This window comes from Danio rerio, chromosome 17 (genome assembly GCF_049306965.1).
Source record: "Danio rerio strain Tuebingen ecotype United States chromosome 17, GRCz12tu, whole genome shotgun sequence".
NCBI lineage: Eukaryota > Metazoa > Chordata > Actinopteri > Cypriniformes > Danionidae > Danio > Danio rerio.
This window is the reverse complement of record NC_133192.1, coordinates 13,698,050-13,710,310: the sequence shown is the minus strand read 5'-3', so window position 1 is coordinate 13,710,310 and position 12,261 is coordinate 13,698,050. Positions and strand designations below refer to the sequence as shown.

The 12,261-nt window shown below is 36.1% G+C and overlaps 1 protein-coding gene across 4 annotated transcripts in view; it reads left to right on the top strand.

The window, feature by feature from the left end:
- Positions 1-12,261, top strand: part of emilin1b (elastin microfibril interfacer 1b) — a 183,992-nt gene that overhangs the window by 115,046 nt on the left and 56,685 nt on the right. The window contains exon 1 of one of the 4 annotated variants that reach the window (NM_001045342.2): positions 9,308-9,860. The exons of 2 other annotated variants lie outside the window; for them this stretch is intronic. In NM_001045342.2, the coding sequence (NP_001038807.2) occupies positions 9,709-9,860 (152 nt within the window). In that variant the 5' untranslated portion in view covers positions 9,308-9,708. Of the gene's footprint in view, positions 1-9,307; positions 9,861-12,261 lie in introns of those variants that run through there. One more of the 4 variants, XM_073927498.1, reaches the window with a different exon arrangement.

Sequence of the window (12,261 nt, the reverse complement as noted above, 5' to 3'; positions counted from 1 at the left end):
GATCAATGCAGAGATTCATTTGTAACTTTTGGTGTTTTGGAATTAGTTTCATGCTCTCCACTCTATGACCACCACATCATCTGCTCAGGATACAGCCTGGTCCAGGATTATGAAAACCTTAGGATGATGAAAAACAGACTAACATAGGCATGGACGGCGTTCAAATTATAATGTCTTTATTAAAGTGTCCTCTGCTCCCGTTGTCCTAATTCAGGGTTTTCAAACTGTGTGAACACAGGTGGGTCACGCAACGTCACTTAGCTGCAGCTATATTTACATTGCGGTGAATCAAAACCAGTACGATAGACGACAATAACTCAAAAACCTCTCACCCTAAAAAGATCTAAAGTGTGTCTCCTACAAAAAGACTGCTGGTTATGTTTCACAGCTGTCTTTTTCTTTTTTTTCGCTCGACATTACAAGCACTGCTCCGTTTGAGCCCTCACAATCTGCTTTTAGCCAGTAGAGCTCGCGCTGAGTGAATCTCTTAGCTAGGGGCCGTCGGAAAAGTGTTTTTTTTTTTTTTTTTTTTTTTTGCTCCATCCTGCGTGTTTTATTTAAATAATTTAAATAATTTTTCTCTTAAATAAGCACAAACAGTTACTAAAGAAGTTGAATGCTTCATTATAGATCTGTGCATTCAAACAAAACACAATGAGAGATTCATTTGCTGCTCTTCACTAAATAACTATAGTAACTTTAATCAATATGCAAATACAATCAAAAGTGAAATAGATTTTGTAGCTTTATTTATTTTCTGTATAGGCCATTGATTTTAATAGGCTAAAACTTTTATTTTATTGTTGGTATTTTCTAATGTTTACTATGTATTCTATCATTTGAAGCTATTTGTTGTCCCATATTTTTTACATCTAAACGTTGACAGATTGCTAATCAATAATTAGCTATAGTGCTATCTGCTATCTGTCACCTAATGTTATGGAAGGGCATAGATGTTATGGAAAATAGTAATGTACAGTAATGTAACTACCCCCATCATTCCTTCCTCAAGCAAATGTGTAAATATTAGATCTATTCAGCAAAAACGTTAATTGCATTGGCATATTTATCTGACGCTTTCCCAGCTTGTAATAGTCAATCAAAAAAAGCTAGTTAGTTTCTTATGACAATACACTAGCAGTGGAATTTACCGCGATGTGATGGGGCTTGATCAAAGGTTGATCATATTCTCTTCTCTTCTTTTACAAACAAAAAATTATCACAGTTATAGCCAGCATCCCACAAAAAGCACTTCGAGCCTCATTTTGTGCATATCAAATCGCAAAATCCAAAAAGCAGCTCACCATATATTTTTGACTGCTTTGAATGGATACATTTTTTTTTTTTTACTAATTTTTCCATATTAAAATATCATGGTGGGTTTTGAGATTGAATTAATTATTTATTAATGCAGACTAGCAGTCTTTAGAGGATTTGGATTTCAAAAGCTTTTTGTGTTTTATGTGTTTGCTAATGCAAAGAGATGTGTCTTTAATCTAGTTTTAAACTGACAGAGTGTGCCTGCTTCCCAAACTGTGCTAGGAAGGCTGTTCCAGAGTTTACGTGCCAGATATGACAAGGATCTACTGCCTACAGTTGAGTTTGATATTCTGTGAATAAACAATTGTCCAGAATTAATTGAGCATAGTGGACGTGAGCGGTTATAATAAGAGCTATTATAGGAGCCCCCTTAAATATGGAGTCATTCGGGGCATTGTAGGTAGTCAATAAAATTTAAAATATTATCCAACATAACGTTTAATAGGGAGGCCAATGCAATGATGAAAGAACTGGAGTAATATGATCATATTTCTTTGTGCTAGAAAGTACTCTAGCAGCTGCATTTTGAACAAGCTGAAGTTTGTTAATAAGGTGTCAGACGCGCAGAGCACATACTCTCTTGATTCTGAAGGTCATTAAAAATATAATAACACTAATACTTAAACAATAAGGTGTTTAGAATTACCAAAACAACAGTTCAGATGTTCTACAGTGTGCTCATCCTGCTGGTTTGTCCATTTACACACATTTTCATCATCACATGATCTCTTATAACAAAATCACATGACCTTTTATAATGCGCATACTGAAATTTGTGCGGTAAAAGTGTTTCCATCATAGTTTATGCGCATCTTTTATTATTGAATAAAAAGTTTATCCTACTCAGTTATGCGCATACGTTTTTATGCGCATTTACAAAATTTATGTGCATTATGACGTTTCCATCAACCGTTTTTTATGTGCATATACAAAATGCGCATAAAAATAGGTGGATGGAAACATAGCTATTGTTGAGTTGAACATTTTTTAAGGGTCTCTGACACATTGCTTTTATTATTTATCTTTATTTTGATAATCAACATTAACTGTGTGCGTCAGCAGGCACCTTTTTTTACTTGGTCAACTCTCATTATTTCCTATATATGGCTTTTGTGCTTTTACAGAATAGGGGTTGGTGAACATGTTCAAGGGCATGCACAGATGGGTAGCATTTTGATTGAATGTAGTGGCCGCTCTGTCTCAAAATGCCAGGGCCGATTTTTTTTTTATTTTATTTTATGTTTTGTACCAGTCCAGCCGTGATCATAGCAGTGGAAACTAAAGCTGCATCCCAAATGGCACACTATACACTAATGCACTACAGATGGAACGCTAATGTTTTTTTTACTAAGTGGAAATTCAATCTGTTTCCCTGATGACGCTTGACAGTTGTCAAATAAGCGAGATAAATGACCAAACTACCAAATAATAACTTTCATGACTATAAACACATTTCTTATCGGGAGGTGCTAGAATCACTCTCCTGGGAGAATACTGCTTTCACAATCCAAAATAAATAAAGTAATCCAATATGTGTGCCCAAAAGCTCCGCCCCTTTCTCTACGTGAGCAAAACTATAAGCGTTGAGTGTTTAAAGTGTCTATCATTCCACACTTCATTTTACCGGTTGAGTGCATCGTCTGGGTAATTAAAATGCTCTTATTATTTTTAAAGTTTTCAGTGTGAATGCACTTGTTACACTATTTCTACTACAAAATGGCGTAGAATAGTGCGTAAGTATGTGATTTAGGATGCACCTTAACTCTTTTTTTTTTTTTTAAACAAACCTAGCGGTAGCATATATAGTCTGAGAAGTAAGGGACCAAGAACTGAGCCTTGTGGTACCCCACAGTGTACTTTTGATTGGTATGATACCTCTTCATGTACATATTGTAAATACAAACTTATCCTAACAAATTATCTTAGATGTGATTAATTATTTGATAGCACTAATAAAAAAAACGTGTTCTTATAACTTTTTGATCATGACTTTCTATTGCCATCTAAAAGAAATTGTTCTGGCAACTTTAGTATATATGGTAGTTTTAAGTTGTACTTAAATGTGAATCCCCTAAAATATTGCTTGAGTAGAGTACTCAAGTCAAGTATTTTACACAGCTTTACTATAGTAAAAGTGTTTTAGGAAGACAATGTACACAATGGCTCTATATTATGAAATCATTTGCCCACTTTTTGGGGTTTTACCAAAAGTTTTTTTGATCCAGCCGAAATCTGAATGGTACGATATGCATATGTACATTTAAGGAGGCAAAAATATTGGTGGAGGTGCATTTTTTCCAATGAGCCTGAGTAGTAATCAAGCTCCCGGTGTTAAGCTCTTGCCTGAACATGCGAGAGTTTGCTGGAAGGGGGTAAATTAGGCCAGTTGGGGGTCTGTGTGGTGCCTGAGGTCGACTAAGGGCACCGTTACAGGTGGTTGTGGTGGAATGGAGAAAATTACTGAAATGCTTCACATGAATGACAGCAGAAAAGCTCTTGGCCTGTTGTTTGACACATACTGTACGCTTACAGACATTACAGTTCACTCCTCTGTGTGGGTGTATTGAGTTTCCTCATTTTTTAATGCAGTTTTCTATTGTCCTCAAAACCACAAATGTTTGGTTTACATTCCTCTACTGAAGAACAGGAGAGCTGCTTTGCTATTTTCTGCCTTTTTTTCGCCCCAAAGCCGCCCCGCTTTTGGAAAGTGTAACAAATAGTTTTTCACAGCTGTAGGGCTTCAAAGGAGTGGAAAAGATAGATCTTTCAGAGATAAAGCAGTGAGAAACATTCTTTAAACATTCATCTGAGGTCTGTTTTAAAATAGAGGCCATTAACTTTTTATTTAAATAGCACACAGTTGGCTGACATTTACGGCAAATGAGAACTATTTTTGATTCGTCAGTGCAAATCCTCTAATCAGCATAAACATTACAGATAAGTTTTAAAAAAAAGGGGGACGAAGTGAAAAAAAAGAATCGCCGTCTGACTTGAAGCCTAGAGTGAATCTCAGCTCTTAGTAAAATATCAACTATAGATTCATTAATTTTCCTTTGGCTTAGTCCCTTATTTGTCAAGGGTCGCCACAGAGGAATGAACCGCCAACTATTCCAGCATATGTTTAGCACAGCGGATGCCCTACCAGCCGCAAGCCAGTGCTGAGAAACACCCACACACTCTTGCATTCACACTTACACACCCAATTTAGTTCATCCAATTCACTTACAGCGCATGTCTTTGGACTGTGGAGGAAACCGGAGCACCTGTAGTAAACCCAACGACCGGGGGAACATGTAAATTCCAAACCGAAATGCCAACTGACCCAGCCGGGACTTAAACCAGCAACTTACTTGCTGTGAGATGAAAGTGCTAACCACTGAGCCACTGTTCCACCAAATATCATCTAATTAAAAAAATATTTTATATTTATTCTTTTATATTAGTATTATTCCAGCTATTCCACATGATAATAATAAATATTTTTGTACATTTTCGTAATTGAGTGTATTAAAGTGAGTTTTCAGTGAGTTTTTTTTTCCTTTTTTTTTCTTTTTTTTTGTAAAATTGATTATTCTCAGTAGCTTTGCTGATTGATGTAATTGATTATTTAACTTATTTTAATTAATACAGTTCAATAAATACTACTTTGATGTATAAATGTTTTGTTACAATATTGGGAGAGTTAAGGGGAAACTTTAAGTTTCATACAAACAATGTAGTTGTAACAATCATCTTAAAATAGTAATTAAAGTTTAATTAAACAGGGAAAAAATCCATGAAAATATTTGGAGAAAATTATAAAATAATAAAGAAAAACGAATGATTTTTAAATATAATATGTTTATTTTTTATTGTCAAATATTATATTTAATTATATTATATTTAATTAATTATATCTATTTAATCATTCTCAAATAAATAAATGATCCAAATGTGCTTCAAATAAATACATAAACATCTGATTAAAATATACAAAAAAAAGATTTTTTTTTAAAAATTCCATTAAAAAAGCATCAAATTAAAATCTATTACATCAAATTAAAAAATAACTATAAAAATAAATTACTAATTATTAAATACAGTACATAAAAAGTAATTGTAACTTTATATATATATATATATATATATATATATATATATATATATATATATATATATATATATATATATATATATATATATATTATTTATTAATTTTTGCTTTTTTTTATTATTATTATTATTTTTTTTTTTTACCAAAAACTATAGTCTAAAACCCCATTAAAATGTTTGGATGAGTGTCCTTTGCAGAGTTGCTCTTCATATTTGTGGTCCCCTATAGTGAAAGCCTGAAAACCCCTGATCTAACCAAACCTCAACAAAACTAAGAATTATGACAAGAACAACTGCGCAGAAAAGCCAAACTCTGAAGTGGCCTCTCAAAAGCACAAAAGCCTCTCTCTTCATGCACCTAAAGTATAACCACAACACAGATCAGATGTGGGACATCAGCCATACTATCGAGAGCCCATGTGGTTTCAATCAGCGCTGCTCTCCATTGTGTGTCACAGAGATTTCATAATCACCACTGACTTCGCATTTCGCACTCGCGGTCCCATTGGATTTTTAAGCATAAATGGCTGCGATTCTGTCATCGGTGGACAGGAGGGAGGGTTTCCAGGGGAGAGAGAGAAATATGTTGATTGTTAAATATACTGTTTATTATTTATTGCATTATTATTTATATTTCTAAAAATTTTTATTATTAATTTATATCTGCTATGTACACACACACACACAATTGAAGTCTGAATTATTAGCCCTCCTGTTAAATTGTAATTATTTTCTATTTTTGTCCCTTAGTTCTGTTTAACAGTTCTGTTTTTTCAACACTTCTAAACATACAAGTTTTAATGATTAAACTCTAATAACTGATTTCTTTTATCTTTGCCATAATGACAGTAAATATTATTTTACTAGTTATTTTTGCTGAGTCCAGCTTTGTTTTGGTGGGAGTGTCAAGTGGTGAAAAATGGAAGGGTTTGCACGAAAAGGGGAGTTTTAGTACATGCACACACAAATTTTCACAGAGGCAAAACAAACACAAGGGAGATAGACAGTGACTATGTTAAATGGATAGTTATCAAATTATTTGCCAAATTATTATTTTGTGGACTTAAACTGCAGTTTGGCAATTTCACTTTTATTCAGGAACATTTCATGCATGCCCCCTGTGACCAACAAGATATTGGATGCGAGGAACTGCTGGAAGAGTGTTGTTTTAATGGAATGTTTGATACCGCATCTCATATGAGAGAGAAAAACAACTCAGTTTCTCTGTTACTTAAATGCCCTCGGTAGGTGCAGAGAATAGTATCAGAAAGCCGTGTGTGTATAGACTATCCTGTCACAAAATGCGACGAAAATCCTACACGATGGTAATAGTTAGATTGTGATGTTTACATTCAGAGAGCAGCATTTATAGTGGATCTTTCAGTCCATAATATTGTAGTGATATTAACGTATGTAAACTTAGTAACTTAGAAATCATTTTGGCCCCGTTTACACTGCCAGTTAAATGTGACCCAATTCCGATTTTTTGCTCATATGTGACACAGATCGGATCTGTTCTATGACTTTGTAAAGACGAAAAAAACGCATACATTCGAATATTCAGAGATCGGTTTCAGGCCCCTTTCATATGTGGAAATAAATCAGATATAGATCGGATATGTGACAATGCGACTGTCATGTAAACAGGCAGATCAGATTTACTGAGGCATTCCGTTCTGTACATCATCAAGCTTGCGCAATGTGGTGCTTCTCCGCGGTTTAATGACGTAAGAGGAAGAGTGTATGTGGAGATGCCGACGCGGTAAACAACATCAGAGGAAACACAGAGGAGGCAAGTGGTCAGTCGCCACATTTTGCTCCCACCAGACATGGGATCCTTCTCGTACCCACACATTCCGCTGAATGGTGGAGGGCATCATAAAGCATTTAAACCATAAGAACAGGCTGCGATGATGGCCCTTTCCCACCTCCGCCTCAAAACCGTTTTAAAGTTTTTGTAATGTGTTGTAAACGTGTTGTAACTTTTGCTTTTTGTCGCTATTAATACACCCACTGCGGGCTACACATAGAACAACTTTATTCTCTCCAACACCAGTGCGCACACAGGCAAAGGCTACATCTTCCAACCACACACACACACACACACACATCAGGGCCATGCCATTACATAAACTGCTTGGGGGTAAATCTGGGCTGAACCATTCACTGCTTATTCTACACTTCGCATATTTCGCAAAACTAAAAACAAGACAATTTCTTCCATTGTGGCTAGCAGGTAGCAATCGGCCTGAGCTTGGCTGCCCTCCAGCGCCTCTGGCTCCGACTCTGCATCGGCGAGTGTTATCCGGGCCGAGTAGGGCCCGCAGCTCGCTCGCACACATGCGTTTGTTATACGGCTGTAAAGCACTGGCCCTATTCCTGTAAACCATATCTGGCCTGAGTCTGTGTAAAGTCCGGGCCGCTTCTGGCAAGGACTCGGCTTGTTTAACTGATGACAACCGATTAAATTCTTATTCTATCTAGTAATTTGTCAGCTTCACGTTTAATGACAATTTGAGAAATTATCCACGGTACGACAGCAACAAAATAGGAAGAATATTTTGTGTGGATGGTTAGACGCAAACAAAACAATATTATTTATAAATGGATTATACATATCATCATGGCACAGATGCTAGAACCCGCCTTTATGCATGCGCAACATCGTAAATGGTATGGCAAGTGTAAACCCATGAATTGGATATGGGTCACAATTAAAACAACTTGTAAACAGACAGTCAAACTAATTAGATATAGGCAACAAATCGGAATTGGGCATCAAGACCTGACAGTGTAAACGGGACCTTTGACTAAGTTCTATCTTTAAACACTGAAAGAGTACTGCTGACGACATGAACTAACTTTGCCTTTGAAGAAACATAAAGAACATAGATCGCTCACTTACCAAATCTGTAGGACAATCAACACCAACTGGAACTGTGTCTTTTTTAAAGAAGAGGAGTGGCAAATCTTGATTTCACCATTGCAAGATGCAAAAAGCTCTCGGAAAAATTGTTCTTTACAAACATATTTTTTATGCGTGTTAGCAGACCACTGTAATCCACACGCAAGTCCAGCTGCTCTCTCATATCGGGGAATTGAAAAAAAATCTTCGTTGCAGCACATTTATAAACACAACATTGACGACCCATGTCTCCAAACAATTCTTCCTCTTGTTTCAATTACAGTTGGCAACACAACGTGGCGTTTCTCTGCCATCTGAACGCTGTAACAGGTAAAAACAGTTTTCGAAGCTATCATGCATGTTAATGAAGTTTCACCTAATTCACAATAGAGCGTGCTGATTGGTTTGAACCAAGTCTTTTTCATGAATTAATGCTGAAAACTCAAAGACGTCACGTTGTATTTGCAGGTACAGACAGCACGTCTACAAGCTGGAATTTACACAAGGATCTAATCGCTGTGACGTTGCATCAATTTCTTTTCAAACCGGAAGAACGAATTTTCTTTAAATAATGCAAAAACAAACCAATTTTCACTTTTCAAAAAAAATTGTATGTTTGTGTCCTTATAATGTTTTTGCAGCATGGGACACATATTGACATATATGACTGTTAATCTCAAAAATGTGTTTTGGAGTTTTGTGACCCTTAAAGTGGTTTAACATGAAACAAAAAAGTTATTTAAAAAAACAGCAAGAAGTGTGTTGATTCAACTCTTTAAATAAGTAGTTTGAACAAGCAGCAAATTGATTTTTGCACATAGCTAGCTTAGCTGCACCAAAAAAAGAACATTATTCTTTTATTTATTAATACCAAATTTGAAGTATATACTTTTGTTTGTTTAATGGATTGAGGGAGGGTTTTAGATGGGAGGGAATTAGAGAGAGAGAGAGAGAGAGAGAGAGAGAGAGAGAGAGAGAGAGAGATTGTGTGTATGCGTTTGTTTTTGGGGATTCAGGAGTGCGCACTGGCTCCCCTCACTCCAAACTCGCTGCATCTCCCTTCCAAGAAAACTCCTCCAGATTTCAGGAAGCCTCCGGATTGCTTTGATTGGATGTACCGACAAAATATTAAAAACCATTTCGGAAGAAGGATAGAGGGAGTTTAGCTTGTTTTTATCAGCGCGAAAGGAGGCAAAGCGCCGTTACGAGTCGACTCGAGAGATTTATCCGACACTTCTGGAAAAGCGGCGCTCTGCTCTTGCGTTATGGATCGATAGTACGAAACTTTCTGGGAGTGAGGAGAAAACTCCTGTAGAGCCCGAGAAACGCCGTCTGTGTGGAATAAAAAGAGAGTTGAGGGCTGATAAGTCGTTTTAGACGCCGTTTCAGTGATGGATGGAGCAGTTGTGTTGATATCGGTGCTGGTGCTGGGTTTGTGTGGAGGTGTCTGGAGCGCCTCGTATCCTCAGCAGTATAACCTGTACACGGGCACACAGACGCAGAATCAGCCCTTAAACGGGGCGAGGGCGGCGAGCAGACACAGGTAATGGCTCATTTAGTTCATTCACTCACTTTTAAGTGTATTTCTGGTCATATGATGAGGAAAAATTATAGCAAGGACATCTGTGTTGTGAAATATGGAACCTGTTTACATAGAAGTACCGACCGTAGTGTTACTTTATCAAACACTTGGGTCCAATGTATTAACGGTTAATGGATGGATGAGCCATGGTGCTTGGATAGATTTGAATATGAACTTGGTCAATTGGTACTATGTTTATATTTTAAATCTGTAAAGTTTCAGCTTCCTATGTTCCGGCACAGTATTGATGGATGGATAGATGATGGAGAGTGTATTGTACTTTTTATTTAGTACCAAAGTATTACTTAATGGTAGCATAATTCTGGTTCTATCAAGGTTCTGGTACAAATATAGAAAGATATACAGTACAGCTAGATGAGTGCCATAGTACTATTGTATTGCCTTATGTCATTGGCTCCACCAAAATATTCATACATATATTGATAGATGGATGAACATTGTTCTGTTTCCTTTTGTAAAGTACCATAGTATTACCATATGACACCATAAATCTGGTTCTATCATAGCTCTGATGTATATATGGAGAGATATATGAGGTAAATAGATGAACAGATGTGCCAAATATCATAGTATTACCTTATGATTTCTTCATTGGTTCCACCATATTATTTATACATATATGGAAAGATATTATGCTATTTTTAAGTACAATAGTATTACCTTATTATACTATCATTTTCTTCCATGGATGGATGGAGACTGTTTTTGTAGAGTACCATAATATTACATTATGATAGCCTAATCATGGTTCTATCAAAGTTTTGATTCATAGAGATATATACAGTACATAGATGAGCATATGTGCCATAGTACTATAGTATTACCTTATGATACCATCATTGGTTTCTACAAGGTATTCATACATATGTTGATAGATGGATGATACATGGTGCTATTTTTTGTTTTTCGTAAAGTACCATATATTACCCTATGACACCATAATTCTGGTTCTATCAAAGCTCTGATGTGTGTGTGTGTGTGTGTGTGTATATATATATATATATATATATATATATATATATATATATATATATATATATATATATATATTAGGGATGTAACGGTATCAGAATTTCACGGTACGGTAATACCTCGGTATGAATGTCACGGTACGGTATTTATTGAATCATTTACAGGAAAAAACAAAACTTATGAAAATACTCCAAAAAAGTGCCAAAAGTGTCAATGACATACAAATTAGCCATCTATCTGTAAGCTTTGAAACAGGAACTTCAATTTTAATAACAAAAAATTATTAAACCATGTAAAAACAATAAAGTTTCAATTTAGTATTGTTGAAAACTCATCACATTCAACATTTAATCACACTCAGCCCATCTACCCAGATGAGAGCTCTGCTAGTCGGACTTCTCATCAAGCATCTCCCGCTGGATCTAATCTCACTATATTTATTAAACGGGATATTTCATTTATCTTGTTGTCTTTATCTAACGACATATTCCCTGACTTTGGTCATTGGAATCTATTACTTGTTCTCAGGTAACGTGTTTTGGCTGAGCGCAAAGATAAGTTAATGATTAATGTAACCACGTAGCCTACATTCTGTATATTGACTGATCGCTTGCCTTTATTTCCTATAATGTATAAACTTATTGTATGTTATACTTTTATAATTATCGATTATTAAAACTGATATTCAGCAAAAGAGAGGGTGTGTTTCGTATTTTCACTGAAATTGAAAGGAGGCAGTTGTTATCGGCTCCGTTTTGTTATAAATATCCACACAGTGAAGATGACGCTCATATATGCAGCAAGACGCCTCAACATTTCTGCTGTCTAAGTTGCTAATATTAAAATGAAAATAGGCATTTCCTTAAATCATGTTTACATTTTATTGTTGATAAAGTGAAACAACGAAGCCAGGGTGATGTGAATGAAGTTATAAAGTACACTGTTCCCTTTGAAGATTTACCCGTGTCCTCGGTATAGTCTGCTTTTCCATATCAAACTGAGAAGAAGAGACTGCAGCCTTGATCAAACTTGCGAAGTCTGAACTTACACGGAGATTATGCATGACTGAACTGTGCGTGTTAGGCTACTTAATATTCAGGAAAAGCCCCAATCAGAGAGGCGAACGTCTGCAGCCCCGCCTCCGTTTTCAGACGTCTCCGTTTTCCATTATCCACACAGACATTATCCACACATTTCGAAACGCTCCGTTTTCGGCGCTCGAGAACTCCGGCGTAGTGTGGACGGTTGGCGTAACCGTAGCAAAACTTATGCGTTTTCAAACGAAAACGCATTAATGTAAACGGGGCCTTAGAGTTTTCCAGCTCTTTTCATCCCCGCTTCTAGCAGCACACTCCATTTCCGCATTACT